Genomic DNA, 22,507 nt, shown 5'->3' on the forward strand with positions numbered 1-22,507 from the left:
ATATAAGTTAAAATTATTTTTATTTATTTTTATATATAATAAGATTACATACTAATTTCTTCTATGTTATAGGTATATAGTAATATTTTTTGAAAAGTGTGCCACGCGATACATGTAGTAAAACATCTTTAATGTTAACGATTCCTACTCTTTCACTGTCAACTATATATATAATGCCCTTGTTAATTAATTAAAATTATTACTGATTATAGAAACGTTTATATTACCATTATAAGAAAAACACAATTTATTCTGTAATAAATAAATACGAATCGTTTTTTAGTTTTCTATCACGCTATCTCTATATAGGACGCCCTAAGTATTTAGGATCTTAAGTATTTACAATATTGTGAGCATAATTAATAAGATCCCGCAAACAGACTAAAATGATTATCTCTGATATTGATAACTCTCGTTAGTTGTCATTAATTTGTATATTAGACAAGTTCGATGATAAGAGTAAGTCACAATTGGCTTTAATTTTATTTCTCACAATAATATATATATTTTTGTTATTAAAAGTAGAAAAATAAAATAAATATAATGAATCTATGCGTAAACATCATCTTATTATCTTGTTCTTTTTATCTCTTTTCCTCTTTTTCTACAAGTACGTAATTATTAATTGCAATGTAAAATTAATTATTTTTGAATAATTTTCAATGCTATATTTTAGAATATTAACATTTTTCATAAGTTTTTATACTATTTAGTAATATATATATGTTATATTGAATGTAATAGTTGATTGTACTTATGAATATGATTGAAAAATGTTCAAAGAAATCAGTAATCATTTTATTTTTATAAATGCATATGGCTATGTAGTATTTGAAAAAGTTTATATTAAATAACATAAAGTTATCATCTAATATTTACCTGACATAACGATAAACAGTATTTTAAAACAGTTAATATCTAAACATTACAAAAGCTATGAATATAAAAGAGTTATTAAAATTGTAGCTAAAAGGAAAATTGTGAATATTGCTAAAAATTAGGAAAAATAAAATTAGTTTATGTAAATTCATGTGAAATACTTATCGAAATTTTTTTATGATAATACCATTTTACACTTTTAATCTTAGCTAACTACTGAACTGTATAAATTATTTATGTGTGGGCGTTATAACTCCATTTACACATGAATATATATATATATATATATGTATAAAAAAAAGATAAATTATTATATTTGATACATTATCTTCCTAGAGTCTTTTGGCTCTTATTAATGTAGGCACTTAAATTTAATCAATATTATTATAATATGTATTGTTATATATATATTTTATATATTTTTATTTGATTTCAGTATCGTTTTATTATGATATGCGTGGAACAAATAAAAATTTAAACGCCTTAATAACAATTTCTCGTTTATACTGTTAATTTACATTATTATGATGTACATAACATGATAAATTTTTGCTAAATTTTTACAATCAATATAGATATTTACATATATTTTTCAACTGAATTACAGTAATTCTTGTAATGCAATAATAGAAATAATTAAACATTTTTCTTTTTTTTATAAAGAAATTTTCTAATTAATAATAGTTTTAAGTACCAAGAACAAATAATAACGTATTGTATTGTGCGTAAATATGCTTATTAAAAAGATAGTAAGGCACTATATTCAGGTCATCATATGTTACATAAATTATAAATTAACAAATCTATCACTTTTTTCGATACAAACATTTTTGTACGTTCTAATTTCAATATAAATTTATATCTTATTATTTTCCATAATACTATATATTTATATATATATTTAATATAAGATACTATTATATTAATTGCACTTATTTTAAAGGCAATAACTATTATATCTTTAAATGAATCATTGTATAATGAAAAAATCGTATTATAACATTGTTACGCTATTTAAGCAAATTCAAGTGGCTGTATCTTTTTAATTGAATTGTAAATTTCAATATTATATACATATTATTATATTTAATTTTTTCGGTACGGCACATTGCCGAATCCTAACGCCTGGCCATGTATATATTCGTATCGTAGCTTCCGATTAAAGTCGACGCTTGTACTGAAGAGATTAAGAAAATAAGAATTTACATCATATTTTTCTCTCTCTCTCTCTCTCAATATTTTTCAATACTTTTTAATAAAGCTACCTTAAAGTAGTTAAATAGGGCTGACATGTCATACGCTCAACAGGTTGATATATCTTTTTTTGTACTGGACTAGTAACATTACCATTGTGTACATAATTAGAAGAATCAGATTCTTTTTGTAAATCGGTAGAACCAGCTAAATCTCCAGCATAGGAATCTAAACAACTTTCATTTGATGAAGTTTGCCCAGATATTTCATTTCGTTTACGAAATTTAGTTGAATATTTATAAAAGTCTGACATTTCAAAAGGTTTTGTAACTTCTCTATAAGGCTGATATTTTCCTGCCTGCACTACTGTACAATTACGAGGAGATCTTATTAAAATTCCCTCGTCATTATTTTCCTGAATTTTTCTTGATTCTGCAGGAATTTCAAGTACTTTAGGTCGCCAATGATCGTAACAAATGAGAGTTGGCTGTACATGCGTTTGTGCTTGAATAGATGTTTCCAACTTAGAACGTGCTTGCATATTTGAATGGACATTCTTTGCAGTATTGTCATTAATACCATTAATGACACCAATGTCTTTAGCACATGATACAGGTGAGCTTGATTGGCAGTGCATAGCTTTATGTGTAATTAATAAGCCTGCCTCAAATGCAGGACTTGCACCTGAATCTAAAGACGTTTCATACCATTCTTTTTCTTTTCCTTTGCGACTAACGCTATCAGTAGTGTCTTTATCATCTTGTGATTCCTGAGATCTATTGGAGTGCCATGTTTCTACGCTTCCTAAGGATTGAGTTCGTAAAAGAATTTTATTATTTACTTGTGACTGTTCTGATAAAGGTAATAAATGAATAGTAGGTTGTGGGTAGGATACAACTGGTACAGTATTTTTAGATCCTCCAATCGTTACTGTCCGATATCGGGATTGCGTATCCGTATGAATATTTCCTACTTGCTGCACTCCATTTCGTTTTCTACGATCAAGACTACCAAATCTATCAGACACAAGTTGTTCATCGGGACACCAAATGATTTCTTCGTTACAACGCATCCAACATCCTGGAGGCATATGCGAATCAATAGGTGGTCCTATACATCTTAAATTTCTATTTATAGACATGTCACGATCTTTTCTTTGCCATGACTGTGATTGATTTTTATAATGAAATTGATACTCCGTGTGCATATGATGAGGCGAATGAAAATCTCTATCATAATAAATTTGACTCGATTTTCTTTGAGCTTCGCTATCGAACAGTTTATATTCTGCATATTGTTGATGATTATAAAAATCTTCTTGTAATTCATGTTGTTTCTGTTGTTGCTGCTGCTGTTGTTGTTGTTGATGTTGTTGAAATTGACGATATCTCATTTGACGTTCTTCTTCACTGTACGTGTTAGGTACAGTACGATAAACTCGGTTGTTATCCTGATAATTATTCTGACTGCGTGTACCACCACTACCATGAGAATAAGTACGAGTACGATATTGATCAGGAAGAATATAAATATTGTGATTGTCATTAAAATCATTTTCTAATGCTTTAATATTTTGTCGTATGTCAACAGGACTTGTAGAAGAAAAACCAGTATCATGACCATGATGATAGGCATTCGTGAATGGAAGATGTTCCTCATATCCAGGATATTTTTGTTCTGTTCCTATGGAATTTAAATTAATATTTTCTTCTTGAGCAATACCTCTCGTAGAGGTCAAGCAACTTTCATTTCCTATATAAAAATATTTATAATAAATAAAAATATTCGTGTAACACTTTGATGCTACTACTTTCTTCATTATAAATACAATTATAAACAATACCTGTACTATCAAGTGGTGGTCGTGGTTTTTTTGTTCTATGTTTAACATTGCTCTGTAAATGTGGTTGAGTATTACATGGCATCGTATGCTGATATTGTCCTGCACGGTGTGTTTTATTACGAGACTGACGTATAGAATTTAAGCGTGCTTCCAATTCTTGAAGTTTTCTTTGACCTTGTTGATAAACCAATCTATGTTTTCGACGTACAGCTTTACTCTCTGCAGGATCATTAACGATTCCTAGAGCAGCTTCCACTATACCAATTTGAACCTGTCGCTCTAATTCTAGAGCTGATTCTTCCTGCTTACGATAGTAAAATTAAATTTAACATTTCCAATATGTATTATAAATATTATATAATACAACATATAATAATCTTACAATTTCATTTGATTTTAATTTGTTGATTAGATTTTGAGGATATGTAAATGCTGTGCCCACTTTTTTACGGAAAGTGGGTGGACTTTCCCCAGGTTCTAATGGTATTTCTGGTGGTAATACTCCTGTTAATTCTGCCTCCTCTATGCAAAGATTTTTTAATTCTGTATTTTTCAGAACAAGTTTCTCTTGTAATGTTTCACGTCTTTGACGAAGCCATTGTAATCTTGCAGATAATGTATCTTCTGCCAAAGATCCTGGCGTACTTTCATTTCCTGCCATCACTATTATACATTAAAAATTTATATTAATTTGCTTTAGAAATAAAAGAATAGTCTATATATGTTATACTACATTAAATTAGTTAAAGAAACTAAATCTTTATTTACTTACCCATATTATTGCCAAATTATACAAAATAGTAGCGATTACAATATTACTCAATCATAGATCTAGTACATTCTATATTATTAAAAGAAATAATTACTGCATCTAAAATATAAATGAAAACATTTTATTCATATAAAGCTCTAAATTTACTTTCACACAAAATATTGAAAAATGATAAGCAAAATTTGAATAATATATTGTCATATCAATACTAATATTAAAAATATTATAATAATTATAATAGCAACCTGTTAATTAAGATTATCATTTACTTAATAATAGATGTAAAATGTATGATATTAAAAATCACATTTTATTATATTACTACGATCCTTAATATATATATATATATAAATATATACCCATGTGTAAGTGTTCTTGGAATTGTCAGTTCACTTCATTTTGATAATTATTAGCATAAAAAACATATATAATATTAACAATTAATATTAGGATGGGTTGAATAAGTATACGAGATTGCGTCTCACAATAGCATCTTTTTTTTATTGTATTAAGCTTCAATCACAATCCCTTTTTCCCCCTCTATTAATTTGTATCGACAATTGAAAAATTCAATCATCTAATTTGTTCTAATTCTTGAAAGATGACATAAATACCTTTTCTCATGAACAATCACATACAGAAGTAATATAATTATTTATAACGTAATCATTGGTTATACAATGAAGTTTGTTGTAAAGGAAAATGTACAACCAATCAATGTATTGGATTTTATGAAAGTATATCTAATAGGTATATGTATATAATATTGCTTTTATAAAATATAAAATATTAATAATTGTGTTATGGATAACTGAAATATTATTATTCTAATGTATTATTTATATTAATAACATGGATTTATTGGCCAATATAATAAATTAAATCATTTATACCTAACCTTACTTTCAATTATATATCCTTCCAGTAGATGACATTATTATGTCATGAATTTTTATGTTGTGTAACATCTGTACCATTTATAGTTAGAGGTTAAAGACACGTCATAACACGTCTGCAATCGAGTACAGTTTTTGAATTACGTTATGATAGAATAATCTTAGGCAAGTGGACTGAGAACCGTGTTCGAAGTGTAGTTCATATTGTCGTTTGCTATATTATATCATATATAATATAAGAATCTATTGTTAGATTTTAATAAGCATCTTATTAATTCAATTATTGTATAAAACATAATTTAAAATAAACATGAATTATATTTTTCTGTCTACATTATGTGCTGTAATTTTGACAATATCAGCAGAAACATGTCAAAAACCAGAAGTAGTAGCATCAGCGTATGTAACAGAAGATGCTACTGTTCTTACTAATGTAGCTTTTACAACACAGTTTGTATTAAAGTGTAGCAATGGTGTTAAAGGAATTCCATTGTATGCTGAAGTAGAAGGAAAAGCTTTACCTGCTGTAAGGTTAAGTGCAGATAACAAATATCAGGTAAAATAATAAATCTAAATAATTTGTATGTTGTTATTATTCGTATTTTTATTCTAAATATTTATTTTATCTTTTTCAGGTTTCTTGGACAGAAGACATCAAACATGCACGATCAGGAGATTACAGTGTCAAACTTTACGACGAAGAAAAATATGCTGCTATTCGTAAAGCTTATAGAAGTGGAGAAGATCCTAGTGTAGTTAAACCATTAGCTGTAGTTGTACTCAATAATCCAGGTATTTATCTTGGACCATGGATCAACTCTGAATTTTTGGCAGCATTTTTAGCTGCTCTTGTTTCATATGCTGCATTTTCAGCTAAATTTAAACTGCTTGCGTAGTAAAAATATTATTTATTTTACAAAGTCTAATTTCTATACTTGTCATCATTAATGCAAAATATTATAATATTAGGTTGAAATTTTGTAATTATAAATATTTTGAACATGTCTGATATTTCTGTATTTTTAAAATATAATGTAGGACATATGTGATCGATTCCAGTTCAAATAAATTCATGAAATTGAAGAAAATGTACTGTTGTATTAGTTGTATCTGATATATCTTTATATATTTATATTATGCAATAATATTGCATGTATTTTATATATTGCAATAACATATACGAGATACTGTTGAGAGAAATAAACATTTTATAAAAATAAAATAATAAATATAGTATTTTATTTAATATATCTCAGACGATGGTACATTTCCAAATAAACATTTCCATGATGGTGGATACTTCACATCTAAAGTTCCACTAGAATTCATTTTTAGTAACTTCATCCATTGATTCAAATAATTTAATAAATATAATGCATCTGGAATATTATCTCCTTCTGAGCAAAATTTAAACAATATTATACTCGGTACATTATTGTTCGAAAGAAAATGAAATAAATTAGTTGCAAAGCCTCCTCCTGGAATGTGTGCTATCTGTTGATTGCTTGAACAAGATGTATATTTAGATTCATATTGGAGCCATTTAGAATCGTCGAAAATTTGTTTGTTATTAGTTAATATACTGGCAGATGCAATGTATCTTAATTCTGTAACATTTATTTGAGTATCTGTTTTCTCATATGCATAGCTACTTGTCAGGATTACTATCTAAAATAAAACATAAATTAAAATCTTGTTATTTGTACATTTGTAAATATGCTCATAAAAGTATACCTTAGATATTTTATTTGCTGTGATAAACTGTAACAAACTATGATAAAAATTATTCAATGATTTGACAAACGGTGAACGAATTTGTATAACAAGTATTTTATTTTCAAGTCCTGCATATAAATCAACTGCTGTACTTAAATGTTCAGATGTTTCTACATAAGGATCCAACCCAACAATGGGTATAAAAGCAGAAGTTACAATTTGACCAATTCTTTGGAGGTTAAGACTAGCGATTAACAGATCAACACTTAATTGAGCGACGTTACCAACTGCCACTGACGGTATTATTAATGAGAAACCTTCTAAATTATATTGTTTTGTTAACTTAATCATTATGTTTCTCTTTTAACGCTTAACTAATGTTGTTTAAATATAGTTTACTAATAATCTGGTAACGACATGAGAATATCAAATGATTTGACAATATTTTACAGCATCTTAATACTTATCGTTCATTGGATATACAGATTATATCGAATGTGATTGGTTACTTTAAAAAACTTTGTATTCGTGTAATTTTATACAGCGGGTTACACTTCTTACCCCCTCCACTTTCCTATTTGACATCGTTTCATTTGGAATGCCACACATATATAAAAAATTTCAAATTTAATTTAAGTGTAGAGTGATATCGTTGCTTATAATAATAATAATAATCGTAAATACTAGTCAATAAAAGTGCGCTGCACTAAAACAGGGTTACCATTAAATATAATGGAAAACCTAAACTAACTACTAAAACTTAAAAAATTTATTGCTAAAGATAATTGATTTGGTATTACTCTTGAAACGAATGGTCAAATCTTTTAGCATTGAGTGGCAATCCGCTAATTTTATATATAAAGGGTGTCTTAAGAGGATGTTGAATTGAACGACGAAGTATTATAAAGTAGTAGTGATTATATTTGTTAAAAGTGTAAACGGAGTGAAAAAGTTCCAATTTTGAATATTGTGAAATAATATTATAGCGAAATGCATTTCAATTTTTAAGAAGAAAATTAAATTGAAGAAAAAATTTAACATTTTTAGATATTTAAAATAAATAGAAAGTAAAACAATCATTACATTATAATAAACTTTTCGAACGGATAAGAGGTTAGTAATATACATAAACAGTCAAATTATCTTTTAATATTATCATTAAAATAATTCTATTTGTATAGAAGAAAAAATGTCTGACAAGGAAGAAATGGATACAAATACTACAGAAAATCCAACTTCTCTAGGATTTACATTTTCTAGGCCAAACGTTGTTTTTAGCCCTCCAAAAACTTACAATTACGGTTTTCCAACCAATTTGATGTCTTCAAGCAGCAGCAAACAAGAATTTAGTTTTGCAGCACCTGAAGCAATAACACAGCTGAGTAGTTTTACTAAGGAACAAACTAATGACACAGGAAAAAAATACAAGCCTAAAATATCTAGAAATGCATTTGAACCATCGGTCAATTTGTTTGCCAATGCTTTGAAAGATGGTTCAGCATATGCACAATTAAAAAAAAATTCTAAATCACAGATAGTTAAATGTAATTTGGATAATTCAATAACATGTACAGATGTTCCAAAGGAATTACTTATAAGATCAACTGCAAGAGAACATTTTAATGCTTATGGTGAAGTATTAAAAATTACTATTAGGCCGAAGAAGCAGATAATTATAGTAGTTTTTCAATCTAAGGAAGAAGCTAATAATGCCTATCAGAAAAGTGGAGAATATTTAGGTCAAAAGTTTACTGTTGAATGGACAAAGTCAGATAAATCACCGAAGTCTCCGACCAAAAAGAAAGATTCAAAAAATATAGTTACAAATTTTCTTAAAATAGATAATGAAATTAAAACAGAATTGGAAGCTATGACAAATTTAGAATATAATTTACATGATTATAAGAGTGATAATATGTTTAGAGTACCTACTGGGAAAAAAAGCAAAGGATCACACGCAAAAAAATCTGAGAAGATGCTACTCAAAATTGATAAGGATAAAATTGAAACTGATAGTCAAATAATGACATCGTTGCATGGTGCATCTATGGAAGAATTACAAAATATAATACATCAAATTGGTATTACATCAGAAGATAAGTATAAAATTTTAGAGGCAAGGGATCGTTTGATGAGACTTAAACAAGTTAAATCTCACTCATTGGAAACTGCTGAAATTACAAGTGGAACTTGTCCAGATATGTGTCCTGAAAAAGAACGTTTGATGCGTGAATCGCAAAGGCAAGTAGCTCCGTATGAACTATTAGAAGGAAATGAGTATAGAATAAATCATATGATTGCTGTTAAACAATACTCGAGATCTTCTGCAGATCAAGAAGAACCAATGGCTCATGAATTAAGACCAGTAAAATCCTTAAAGATGACTATGAGTTATTTGCTTCATGAAATAGTAAATCTTTGCGAAGAAGAAGGAACTAATTTAGGAGAATGGTATCATTTTTTATGGGATAGAACAAGAGGAATAAGAAAAGATATAACTCAACAAGAACTTTGTTGTATCGATAGTGTAGAATTAGTTGAACAATGTGCTAGATTTCACATAGTATGCTCAGAAAGACTTTGCGCGGAAGAATTATCAGTATTTGATAAAAAAATCAATTCAGAAAACTTAACAAAATGCTTACAGTCTTTAAAGTATATGTATCATGATTTGAGAGTAAAAGGTATTACATGTCAAAACGAACCAGAATTTCGAGGATATATTATTCTCTTAAATTTGAATACTGGTAATTTCATGTCAGACTTGCAGCAACTTCCAATTTCAATACAGAAGTCATCAGAAGTACAATTTGCAATAAATATATATTCTGCTCTCGAGTCTAATAATTATTACAAATTTTTTAAACTAGTGCGGCAAACAACTTTCTTAAATGCCTGTATTTTGCTTAGATATTTTAATCAAGTTAGAGTTAAAGCTTTATCTATAATGGTCAAAGCATATTGCAGAACTACATCTACAGCTTATCCATTATATGAATTACTTCAAAATCTTGGATTTGAGAATGAGAATGAGGCTATATATTTCTGTGAACAAGTAGGAATCAGTGTATCAAGTGATGAATTATACATAATGTTAAACAGACAAAATTTTTGTTTGCCAATGTCAAATATAAAACAAGGTAGAGCTCGTTATATGATAGAAGCAAAAAGAACTTCTCAAGGGTTATCGATTAGTGAATGCATCGCTGGTGGAAAAATGCCTGAAAAATCTTACAAGAATCATAAGCCTCACAGTAGTTTTAATTCTGAAGGCTATTTATTGCCTCAATCTATAAATGCAGAAGATCAGAATTTAACTGTCGATAATAGTATGGAAATTTCACATGAATTTATAAGAAAGGAATCAGAACCTTCTAGTAAAGAAATTTTACTTTCTAATGAAAAAAATCATAGTGCCTTTCTTGTAGATTCACCAATAACTACCAAATATGATCATTTTCAAAAAATATCTAAAATCAATGATACTGATTTAAATAAATCGGAAACTACTTCTATATTTAAATCAGAACATAATAAAATTGGATCAAAATATGAACAGATTATTCTTGAAGATAAGACAGAAACAAATTTACCATTGAATACTCAAATACAACAAGATTATCTTAATACACCCTCACTGTTTGATAAACCACAATATGATACTTTATCGAAAAAGCTTAAAGATAATAATAATATTTCTAATAATACAAACAATAATACATTGCTTCCGCAACCAAGTTTTAATGTTTTTCAGCAGACTAAACCAATTGAAAGTTTTGAAAAATCTTCACCATTTTTAATGGCTTTAAATAAGAGCATATTTTCTGAAACTGGAAAAGGAAATATATTTCAAAAATCTACTCTACCATGCAAGATATTCGACAATAATGTCTCAAATGTAACTTTGACTTCGCATCAAAGTCTATCTAGTACAAAATTTGTTCCATCTGAAGAAACAGAGCCAATAAGTAAAAATATACAATCTCCAAATAAGTTATCAATTAAAAAAGAACCTGAAATTATAGCTACAAAACAATTGGAACAAAAAATGCAACAAATTAGTAAAGATACAGATGAAATCTTTGAAGAATTGATAGAAGAAGTGATAGAAGAACCATGCTCTAATATTCTACAAGAAGAAATAAAGAAATCAACAATGTATGATTCTTTAAGTAATAATATATTAAATAGTTTTCTTACTGAAATGTGTGATGATATATTATATGAAGAAATAATAAATTATCAAAAGTTAGAAGAGTTTACAAAAAAAAGAAATAAACGAAAGATCAATAAATATTTTTACGTATGGAGGACATGGGCATTAAAAAAAACTCAGCAAAGAAAAGCATTAGATGACACACCTGTTTGGTTGCAGAAACAATCTCTAGATGAATGTGCTAAAATGTTATATCGTAATGGACAAAAGTTAGTTATAGAAAATATGCGCAAAAGGCATTGTACGGTAAAAATACCAAAATCAATCATCAATAATTTAGCTCCTATTGAGGCAATTATTTATGAAGGTATTAAAGAAAACTTGAAATCACTAAATATGCACATTTTGACAGATTTATTTTGGAAGGTTGTAATATCATGGCCTGATTTAGAAAATAGGACTGATATGTGGCAATATAAAAAAATAATAAATCGATATTTATGTCCTGAGGATTATACAACAGAACCAATAATAAAATCATTTCGATCAAACTCATGTGAACATTTATATGCTTGTATAAGGCATTTTGAAGGTTTTATTGCAGAACACCATTTAATTGGAACGGATGGTTTTATATTTATAGCAAATGCTTCAGAAAATGTTATTTCCATTAAAAAACGGTTAACAAAAACTATATTATCTAAAGATAAACTTCTACCAATACCTATAGTACTTATTATTTTGGGAAATGGAAGTTTGGAGATGAAAAAAGACAAAATTGTAGAAGATTTAGATACTCTATTAGATTCGGGATATGTATCTGAATACACCATCACTGTTGAGAAAACATTAAATGAAACAATTATATTAAATTTAATTCAAAGCACGATTTTATGGTTGGTTATTAAGAAACCTCCTCAAAATCCATTGGAAATGAATACTTTACAAAATGTTTGTGATAATTGTTTAACGGAAGAACTTTGGCAAAGAGTTTTAGAAGACTCAATTAATAACGGAAATTTATCTCAAGCTATGAAAGAGCCGAATTTTTTAATAAACCTGCACAATGAAGCAGTCACATATTTGATGCATATTTTATTAGATTCAGAATCTCTAATGTATACAAAATTTGCACCAGAATTAAAAAAATTTGTAAGGAACCAGCACATATTACCATGTAGTTATGAATATTTTGATGATTTATGGAGAACACTGAAGTATAGAGTAACTCTAGAAAATATTATAAGTAGATTGTTGCTACCACATTGGAGCTTTCCATGGCCAGTAAAAGATGCACATCAATTACACAAAAATATAATCCGGTATTGTCAAGTAGTGTTACCAGATGTAAATAGCAATACCTTTTCCTGTGATATTTTAAGTCATTTATATTTTATGACTGGCAGTTTAAAAGTAACAAATTTTGCAGATATATTAGTTCAAATTGTCAAAGAAAAAATAAGTTTTATTGAAACGGATTTAAAGATCGTTTATAATAAAAATTATATTAAATATTTTAAAACGTTACCGTGGTGGTTTAAATCTACTACATTTACAGAATTTACGACAAAAATAAATTTAGATGAAACACGTTCTCCTAAAAGAGATAATATAATTAAAGAACCGATTCAAAAGAAACGAAAAATAAAGGATTGTAATGACAGTACTTTTGAAGACAACAATTTAATAAATGAATTTGACCAACTTGCTAAGTTTTGCGAAAATACTAGAAAGAAAATTAAAGAAATACATCATTCATCGGAACTTTTAGAAAGTCGTTTAAAAGAACAGCAATTGGCAAATAAAAAATTAGAAGAAAAAATGAAAAATATCATTTCATTTATTTAAGATAATAATTTTTTAAATATGTAAATATACTTTATATGATATGTTTTCTCAATACAATTATATCTGTATTGCTTATATTTTAATGTTTTACTAAAAATTACAATGTATTCAATAAATTATAAATATTTTTTAAATTGTATTATTATTTATAAATAAATCTATTATTTTTATAAATTATATAAAAAATAACTAAGACCTAATTTCATTATATATATATATATATATATATATATATATATATATATATCACTGAGATAAAACAAGTAATTTTATTATACATGACAAAAATAAGACAATATATCTAATTTTTATTTTTCTAGCAAAGCTATAATAATGTAAAACTATATAATACAAACGTCGAATAATGTATAATATATAGTGTATAATGTATAATGTTAAATTATTTAATCTTTTTTTATATATAAAATCAAATAAATAAAATAAATTTGTTTAAAGAGATTTAACCATATACAACTTATTTTAAATATTTAAAAAAAGCATTTTTACAACTTAAACAATTGTATAAATCTATAATACTATATTTAAAAAACAGATGATTATTACTTGAATCGTTAATTAACTATAAAAATTATAATATTAATTGTTCTTTTTTCCTTGTATCTACTATTTATTAAATAATTAAATATGCTACGAATTTGTAGAAATTGTTGCTGGTTCAAGACGTATAGTACTTCTATAATTTGTACCACAATTTTTTTGTCTCCATTCTAGCCATCGTAATAATTCTGGACTTAACGAAGTATCGTTGATATCACTACGAGCTTCTAATTGACGATAATATGCTTCACGAAGTAAACGTAATGTTTGTACATTTTTATACGGCAACTGTGTCATAGGATCTAAGTATTTTGCGGGGAGCCTTAAAAAGATAAAATTAATTCCATTAAAGATATAAGCATGTTTTTATTCTATGTATATTAATATTTATATTTTGCTAACTTTCTATAGCAGTCAATTGTTTCTACCTTGTTATAGCACATAGAGATTTTGTTGCTGGCTTTAATGGAGCAGGTTTTTTAAATGTTTCTAATAATAATTGGTCATTTTCAAATGTTATAAATGTTCGTTCGTAAAACGTTCCTGTTTCTTCACATTGAAGATTTATTTTGTTTTTTGTGGCATCATCTAATTTATCTTTTGGGTCAACTTCTACATCACAATTAGTTGCTTCACTAAACAAAATAAAATACTTTGCATAAATGTAATTTTAATGAATATCTTAAAATTACACTAATAATTCTATATTTATTTTTTATTTTATAACGTTACAAAATAATCTTACGAATCTCCTAGGACGGATACGTCAGAAACACTATTGGAACTTGGAACCACATTCTTCTCATCATCTCCTTCTTCTACATTAATTTTAACATCTTCTTTTTCTATTGGTTCAGTAATGACCATTACAGGCATTGACATAGAATGATACCTGATCATTGGACCTCCATGTGCTTTTCTAACAGCTCTTGTATTCTTTTTCTCATTTTCTAATTTTTGGTACTTTTCTGTAAATGGCAAACAGATAGAATGTAAGAGAAAAAGACAATTTTATTTTAATAACTTTGCTATAGTAATATGTAAATCACAAAAAAAATTTCATAAAGAATAAATAAAGTAAATAAATTGCTTTATATAGACAATAATAAAATCTACCTAATGATTTCATATTTATTTGCTCAGTTTGCAATGCTTCTTCGAGTAATTCTTCTTGCGTAGGCTTCCAAGTTTCATGTTTAATTACTTTAGTTTTTTTCTTTTGATCTTCATTTCTTTCTAATAAACGCTTTTGAGTTGCTGCTGACTTAGCAGCAGTAGACCGACGTATAGACTTCCTTTCTATTAAGATTTATATTAATAAACATGTTAAAGCACTTATGTATCGTAACAATTTTTTTTGAGTTTAACACGTTGACTGCCATATCAGTCACCTGTGACCAGTGTTTAGTTTTCAATGAGGCCATCTATTATTGATATTAATATATTGTTTTGTATCTTACCTTAGAATTATGGTCTCTACAGTAAAACATGTTAAACTTGCATGACAGTCAACGTGTTAACTGCTATATGATTACCAGTACTATCTATAAGAAATTTATCATGTCTTTGGCGCCTTATTTTCTTTTCCCTTAAAGGTGTAGATGATTGAGCCGTAACTGTTTTTGGTTCTTTGTAAGCTTTAGTTATTAATCTGCGTTTTTTCTTAGGACTTTCTTGTTCTGTATCAGAAACTGGCTCATCGTTTTCATCAATGCTAAAGTCAGAATCTACTTCGTCTTCACCTTCGTCCTCTTCCCTAGAGATTGTTAATAAAATAAGAAAAATAAAAAAAATGACAATAAGATCTATTCTTTTTAAAAAATAGAAGAATTAATCATGCTAACATATAATCATGATCTTGTTCAACTTCATCAAAGCCACCATAAGTAGTTTTATAAAAATCATCTTCCTCTTCTTCATTTAACAACTTAGCCATTTTATTACCGGCATTTGCTCGTCTTTCTCTAGTCGATGCCATTTTTTGGATTAAATTCAAACTAAAATAAATAAATTTCAATATTTGTCTATAAGAGGTTAAGTCAAAACAATTTCAAAATTGAAGAAAATATAAATGGAGTTCGTCAATAATGGGGTTGTAGTGACACCTAACTAATGCACTCCATAACTACTAAAATACTAGTTGAACGTCGAACTTGTCCAAATAATGACCAATAAGGTCAACTGATAGCACCGTCTAAGGCTAATGTCTGTAGGATGCGTTGCCAACAACCGTAATTGTCTTACATAATAATGTTAGTAGGTTACGTTTGACAATCGTCGCGCCATCTACTGATAGAGACTAACGCTCCCTATACACTAATAAATGTCATTTTCTAATTTAGGAATTTTTTGTCATAAGTTCATACAAATCTCTCAATATCGCTCACGTTTATTTGCACTTAACACTGAATAGAAATGTCAGATTGTCTCTTATGACTTTTATACTTTGATATATAATTATATCGCGGTATCACGTCTCTACTTTGTTCAAGTAATATTTTCAGCTATATTTTGTGATATTTAAGCTTTATAGAAAGCATACTGTTATCATTTCATTCATATCATAGCTTCCAATGTTTTTTAATAGCTTTGAGGTTAGGACTTTAACAACAAGAGAAACATATATTTCTTTTTATTTAATATTTTTTTTAATAACATGATTTACATTAATTTCATCATTTAAATCTGTAGTAATATTCTTTTGCATTATAATAAAACATAATCTAATGATTGACTTATTTATATTCATTATTTGATATAATACAAGTAATCGTTTCCCATTTAGTATGGTTGAAGACAAAAATTATAAAATTGGAAGTCGCATAGAATGTGATGGATATCAAGGTATATTAAAATATGCTGGTCCTGTTGGGAATATCAAAGGCCTTTGGTTGGGTATAGATTGGGATGATCCTGGACGTGGAAAGCATAATGGTACATATGAAGGTGCTGAATATTTTAAAGCTAGGTATGATTTGGAGATATAATGATTTTATTGTATATATATTATTTCGATTAATTATGTATTATATAATAGGCAGACTACATCAGGATCATTTGTAAGACCTGGTAAAGTTAAATTTGGTATATCCTGTCCACAAGCTATCAAACAACGCTATGGTCTGATAGATGATGAATTGGCAGGAGTAGATAAGGATACTTTGTCATCTTTGCAAAAAGAAATGAATGCTCCATTTTTAGAAATGGTTGGATTTTCCAAAGTGAATAAAAAACAAAGTAAATTCGATCAATTGAAAATGATATGCTTAAGAGAGCAATGTGTCAATGATGCTGGTGCTTCTGGTGAATTACAAGAATTATGTCCTAATTTGGAAGAATTAGATATATCGAAAAATTTAATAAGTTCCTGGAATACTGTTGCAAATATTTGTAGTCAACTTCATTCTCTTAAACGGCTTAATGTTAGGTAAATTTATATATTTCAAAATATATCATAAAACTAGTTTAATATGAATAAACAATCAATTTTTTAGTGAAAATTATTTGTTACCTGAAGAAAATATGGAAACATTAAAATATGCATTCACAAATGTAAAGAGTGTAACTATTACCAGAATGAATTATAAATGGTCCGATGTGCAGAAATGTGTGGATATGTTTTTGTCATTGGAAGAACTATCAGCTTCGTTTAATAATATTAGCTCTTTAGAAGGTTCATTAAAATACTCAACTTCTATGAGAATACGAACAATTATGCTCGAAGGAAATTTTCTGTCGAGTTGGACAGAAATTCTTAAGCTAGGTTCACTTCCATGGTATGTTAGTTAATAAAACTGAATATATAATGTCATTTCATTTTTATATTTGTATACATTATTTTAATATTATTAAATTTGCAGTTTAGAATGCCTTAATTTGAGTTCAAATACAATAGATAGAATAAGGTTTCCATCTACTATATCAACTGGTAAAACAAATTTATTTCCTGCTTTACGACAATTGCATATATCGGAAAATAACATATCAGAGGTAATATATAGTTTATAAAAAAAGATTTTGTTGATTTACTAATAAGAGAACATTCGTTTCCAGTGGCAGTCAGTGAGTGAGCTGGAAAAACTTAATAATTTAGAAGATTTTAGATTTAGGGGAAATCCAATTTTAAAGGATTACACTTTAGAAACAGGAAGGCAATTAATAATAGCAAGAATATCACATTTAAAAATGTTAAATGGCACGGAAATAACACACGAAGAAAGAAGGGGTGCCGAGTACGATTATTTAAAATTATATTTACGAAAATGGATAGAAATTGAGAATAATCTTGATAAAAGGAATTTATTCATAAATGAACATCCACGATACCCAATTTTAGTTGATAGTACGTAAAACTATATTTTTTTCCACAATAAATAGTTTGAATTATTAAATGATTTTATATAAATATATTTTGTTTCTTAGAATATGGAATATATGATATTCCATCATCTAAAGCAAAAGCAGAAATGGTTTCCAACGTTATAACGGTAGAATTTAAATGCCCAAATGACCCACATCAACTTAAAGGAATTAAAAGAAAACTTCTTAAAGATATGGAAGTTCAAAAAGTGATAGGACTCGCACAGAGACTTTTTAAAACTGGCGGAAGAATTCCAACACTTTCATTTGTACAACAGAATGTAAGTATGACACCAAATTTGTTATTTTTAATGTTAAAATTGAATTTTACTATATATATATATGTATATATTCTATAATGATTTCAGCTTTCAAAAGAAGAAATTCCTTTAGATAAACCGTTGCAAGAACTCAGTTATTATTCTATTCAAGATGGTGATCAAGTTCTTGTGAGGTGGTGATATTAACTTAATTATTTATTCATATGACTGTATTTTCTATACTGTTGAGAAATTTCTTCACCGTACTTTGTTATTAAACTTTTTTAATCACATTTGATTATTACTTAAATCCTTTTAATAATTACTATTTAAAAAGTTACTGATCTCTTCCATAATGTGACATCAATTCTATTTCTATTCTTATTAATAAACTACTGATAAATACTACGCGAATATCATGAAATACATAAAATATTGCTTAATAATTTAATAAAAATGGTTTCTTCTTTGTAATTATAAATAATTAATGCAAATGGATTTTTAATATTTTATATTAATATTAAACACAATCACAGTACAAAATTATATATAAAGATATCTTTACAAGCTACGAATAAAAATACTTACCCCAAATGACACATAAGTATATGGAACATTTTTACTAAAGATATTATTTATATAAAATTTAATTTTGTTGAGCCTTTTGTTCAATTTTACTAGCTTCCTCCTTCTCCAATTGTTCTCTTGTTAAGAGTGATAGACCTAATTGATTTTCACGTGTAAATGGCTGAGCCATTTGTCTTAACCATCGTTTACTAATCTAAAAATAAATAGAATAATAAAAAATTAATAAGTCAATTATATATATATATATATAGTTGCAATGCATGGTTCAATCATATCACCTGTACAGCTTCTTCAGTAGATAAATTACATAAACCATCCGATAAATGCTCTTGTATCCATTTTGGTAATTTACTTCGTTTGTCAGCTCTAGAAAACCTCTACGCATAATTTATACAAATAAGCTAAATATAAGTTTTTTTTATAAATAGATAAACATTTATAAATATTTTATAATTTACCTTATCAGCAAATACCATAATACCATAGTCAGTTTTACCTCTAATGGCACGTCCAACACATTGTGCTGCATGTCTCATAGCATCGAAGGTCAAGAAATCATTTTCTCTTATCTTTAAAAGAGTAAAGTTTAGATTATAAATTATTAGAAAATTTAAAAATCTATTTACTTACTTGGAATTGATCACGTAAATATTCTAGACGTGCTTTCAAAATTCTTGATTGCGTATATACGTAGGGTATACCAAACATTAAAACAGCTCTTCCTAAGTGATGATCAAAATCTACACCTTCTGAGACTTTACCACGAGCTACCGAAAGTAAAATAGCACCTCGACCATTTTCGCAAGCCTTTATGTAATTTAAAAGAGCTAAACTAGTTTCTGCTGAATCTTGAGTTTCAATGAATAGCAATTTATGTCTCTGAAGTTGATCTACTACTCCTTGATCATACCTTAAATAGAAAAGTTTTTTTGAACAAAATTAAGAGAAGTGTGGATACTAGTAAAATAATATATTATTTTAAGTAAAATAAAACATACCAAGCAGCTACAACAGATTCCATGTACAAATATGAAGTGAAAAAGCAAACTAAACCATCGGGAACATTAGCAGCAAATTCAACTAAAAGTTGACCATAATTTCTGATAACGGCAACATCTTCTCTTGTTTCATATTTTGATGAAATAGCTACTTGATCATTGCCTTTGGCTACAATCTATTTTAAGAAGAATACAATGATATAAATATAATAATATTACGATATAATTATATTGAAGAAATATAATTATTACCATTGGAAGAAGACATTGTCGAGCTAGTGTCATAGTAAACGAAGACATTATTACTGGATGAAAATTTAATATTTTTGGATACATGTCTAAAGGTGATAACGTTCCAGAGGTAATAACTACTGATTGGAATCTTTCAAATACTGGCTTCATAGCTATGGATGAATCTAAACAACTGAAATGTAATACTGGATTCAGAACTGTGGGTGTTTTATCATCAAATGGTTCTACTATAATTGTAAATCCTTTTGTGTAAGTAGAAACTAATGTTGCCAAATGTGTTATTAAAGTAAGCGGGGAGAAATCTGTTAGATCTGTTATTTCCATAGTTCTTAAAAGTGATGCTAATCGTTCAGCACAAAATCGTAAGGGTTTTCGTTCTATAGAAACTTTTGTTTGAATATCTCTTAAGAAAGCTGCCGGAGATTCTTGTACAACATGCTGCACGCGTAAACGTGTCTTTAAGTATTCTATAAATCGTTTCAAAAAATTAACAAAGTGTTCCGCATTTCTTATGTTTCCAGGAACAGCTTCTGTAAAAATATAAGAAAAAGAAAATTATAGATAACAGAGACACAATCAAATATTATATATGATGATGTACCTTCAAGAACTTCGTCGGGTAATATAGGATTTGATAAAATAATGTCAGTTTCTCTTTGTACTTGTGCATCTTTTAATCCTGCAACTAATCTTTCATATTCTTCTTTTAATTTGTTTACATCATCTTCTCTCATTCTACAATACAAATATATAAAAATAAAATAATTATAAATAAAATATTTTCAAAAATAATAAACAAGATTAATGATAAGTCACTAACTCTGCAACAGTTTTTTCTAGAAGTTGAATATTAGCAGAACTTCTTTCCATGAGTCTTCTATTTATTTTAACGCTCATTGAATCAATACAAACATTATCTGACAAATAAAACAAAGTGTTATAATTTATATCTACGTTTAAAATATAAATATCACATACCAATGTTATGAGCCTCGTCAAATACAACTACAGAACTTTTACTTAATTCCTTAGAAACAGTTTCAGCTATTTTTGGATCGAGTAAATAATGATAACTGTAAACTACAATTTGAGCTTGTATAATCTGTAAAAGAAATACTATGAAAGCTTTTTTAGTAGAAATATTTAAAAAAAAAACCATATCTCTAAAAAATAATTATTTACCATGAAACGTGCAAGAAAATAAGGACACCAGTTACGATCTCTACCATATTCTTTCAAATCGTCAAGAGAATATACACCAGATGGTATAACTTGAGTTCTACCTTCTAAGTCAAATCCTTCATAAAAATTACAAATTGGTGTAGATTCGTCATAATTATGTCTATCTCGAACATAAGACGCAGTAAGAGAATGACACCGTGAATCAACTACCTTTCCTTCTCGTTCCTTGCTTACCTTCAAATTACATATTAAAATTGGTTAGAAATGTAATGGTAAGCTGCAATTTATATTGCCTGATATTTATATCATTATTTAATAATTACTTCAGGATGGATACACATATTTTTTCTTGAACTGAGAACTAATCCTATTATTTTAGGTTTACTTTTTAATTCTTTTTCATAATAATCAATAAGTTTTTTTAATTCTTCTATAACTTTTTCTATCTCCGGTACAGTTCTGGAGCAATATATTAATTTTGTAACATCCAACGGATGTTCCAACATATATGCAACAATTAAAGATAACAGCGTAATTGTTTTTCCAGTTCCTGAAGGCATCTCCAAAAGGCAGTGACCCTAAGATTATGAAAATCAAATTATATATTTTTTAAAGAGCATTTCTTAATCTTGTTTATACATTTATATAATACGCTGTGATCAAGAGATTAAAAGAAAATAAATGAACTTATTTATATATACTTTTGCATCCAGACCACGCTTAAGTTCAAACATATATGCATATTGCTCTGGATATATATAATCATATGGAAAATAAACAATCAAATCATCAACATTAATCCTGAAATAAAAAAATAAATAAGAAACATTTGATACTTGTAATTATTATAAGTTATATTCGAATAATATAAAATGAGTTGTAATTACTTCATGTTTAATCTTTTATTTTGTTACATTAGCGCAATTATTAATTTTAAGATTATCATTTATTGACTGACATAATTAATTCAACTGCTTAAATATAAAAATATGAAAATTTCGAAGAA

At 27.4% G+C, this 22,507-nt stretch overlaps 6 protein-coding genes across 8 annotated transcripts; 2 read left to right on the forward strand and 4 right to left on the reverse strand.

Annotated features, from left to right (window-relative positions):
* Window positions 1–2,117: 2,117 nt before the first annotated feature.
* LOC122520080 lies at window positions 2,118–5,428 on the reverse strand. 2 transcript variants are annotated; one of them, XM_043640016.1, is made up of 5 exons: window positions 5,048–5,428; window positions 4,689–4,787; window positions 4,299–4,579; window positions 3,917–4,220; window positions 2,118–3,825 (listed from the first exon to the last, which is right to left on the reverse strand). In XM_043640016.1, the coding sequence occupies exons 2-5, from the start codon at window positions 4,690–4,692 to the stop codon at window positions 2,141–2,143; spliced, it is 2,274 nt and encodes a 757-aa protein (XP_043495951.1). In that variant the 5' UTR covers window positions 4,693–4,787; window positions 5,048–5,428; the 3' UTR covers window positions 2,118–2,140. The 2 variants fall into 2 exon arrangements, with proteins under 2 accessions (XP_043495951.1, XP_043495952.1); XM_043640017.1 differs by having other exon boundaries at window positions 3,917–4,217; window positions 5,048–5,427.
* A 245-nt stretch (window positions 5,429–5,673) lies between these two features.
* Window positions 5,674–6,672, forward strand: LOC122520083 (translocon-associated protein subunit delta). Its single transcript, XM_043640020.1, has 2 exons — window positions 5,674–6,140; window positions 6,220–6,672. The coding sequence occupies exons 1-2, from the start codon at window positions 5,895–5,897 to the stop codon at window positions 6,478–6,480; spliced, it is 507 nt and encodes a 168-aa protein (XP_043495955.1). The 5' UTR covers window positions 5,674–5,894; the 3' UTR covers window positions 6,481–6,672.
* A 134-nt stretch (window positions 6,673–6,806) lies between these two features.
* Window positions 6,807–8,208, reverse strand: LOC122520082 (proteasome assembly chaperone 2). Its single transcript, XM_043640019.1, has 2 exons — window positions 7,319–8,208; window positions 6,807–7,252 (listed from the first exon to the last, which is right to left on the reverse strand). The coding sequence occupies exons 1-2, from the start codon at window positions 7,649–7,651 to the stop codon at window positions 6,827–6,829; spliced, it is 759 nt and encodes a 252-aa protein (XP_043495954.1). The 5' UTR covers window positions 7,652–8,208; the 3' UTR covers window positions 6,807–6,826.
* Window positions 8,209–8,377: 169 nt separating this feature from the next.
* Window positions 8,378–18,774, forward strand: LOC122519393. Its single transcript, XM_043638798.1, has 11 exons — window positions 8,378–8,413; window positions 8,482–13,298; window positions 15,328–15,343; window positions 15,530–15,581; window positions 16,648–16,830; window positions 16,900–17,289; window positions 17,357–17,638; window positions 17,723–17,852; window positions 17,916–18,204; window positions 18,285–18,502; window positions 18,590–18,774. The coding sequence occupies exons 2-11, from the start codon at window positions 8,490–8,492 to the stop codon at window positions 18,680–18,682; spliced, it is 6,462 nt and encodes a 2,153-aa protein (XP_043494733.1). The 5' UTR covers window positions 8,378–8,413; window positions 8,482–8,489; the 3' UTR covers window positions 18,683–18,774.
* Window positions 13,912–15,948, reverse strand: LOC122520084 (vacuolar protein sorting-associated protein 72 homolog). 2 transcript variants are annotated; one of them, XM_043640023.1, is made up of 6 exons: window positions 15,707–15,948; window positions 15,404–15,618; window positions 14,979–15,161; window positions 14,608–14,830; window positions 14,291–14,497; window positions 13,912–14,184 (listed from the first exon to the last, which is right to left on the reverse strand). In XM_043640023.1, exons 1-6 carry the CDS (start codon window positions 15,838–15,840, stop codon window positions 13,953–13,955), a joined length of 1,194 nt encoding a protein of 397 aa, XP_043495958.1. In that variant the 5' UTR covers window positions 15,841–15,948; the 3' UTR covers window positions 13,912–13,952. The 2 variants fall into 2 exon arrangements, with proteins under 2 accessions (XP_043495958.1, XP_043495956.1); XM_043640021.1 differs by having other exon boundaries at window positions 15,398–15,618; window positions 15,707–15,945.
* A 232-nt stretch (window positions 18,775–19,006) lies between the features above and the next one.
* Window positions 19,007–22,427, reverse strand: LOC122520085 (general transcription and DNA repair factor IIH helicase subunit XPD). Its single transcript, XM_043640024.1, has 13 exons — window positions 22,389–22,427; window positions 22,203–22,302; window positions 21,825–22,079; window positions 21,502–21,735; window positions 21,298–21,421; window positions 21,140–21,236; window positions 20,921–21,054; window positions 20,320–20,849; window positions 20,068–20,243; window positions 19,700–19,979; window positions 19,528–19,638; window positions 19,348–19,446; window positions 19,007–19,262 (listed from the first exon to the last, which is right to left on the reverse strand). The coding sequence occupies exons 1-13, from the start codon at window positions 22,391–22,393 to the stop codon at window positions 19,128–19,130; spliced, it is 2,280 nt and encodes a 759-aa protein (XP_043495959.1). The 5' UTR covers window positions 22,394–22,427; the 3' UTR covers window positions 19,007–19,127.
* Between the last annotated feature and the right edge of the window lie 80 nt (window positions 22,428–22,507).

The sequence above is a fragment of the Polistes fuscatus genome, unplaced genomic scaffold (genome assembly GCF_010416935.1).
Source record: "Polistes fuscatus isolate 324 unplaced genomic scaffold, CU_Pfus_HIC Scaffold3, whole genome shotgun sequence".
Classification (NCBI taxonomy): Eukaryota; Metazoa; Arthropoda; class Insecta; order Hymenoptera; family Vespidae; genus Polistes; species Polistes fuscatus.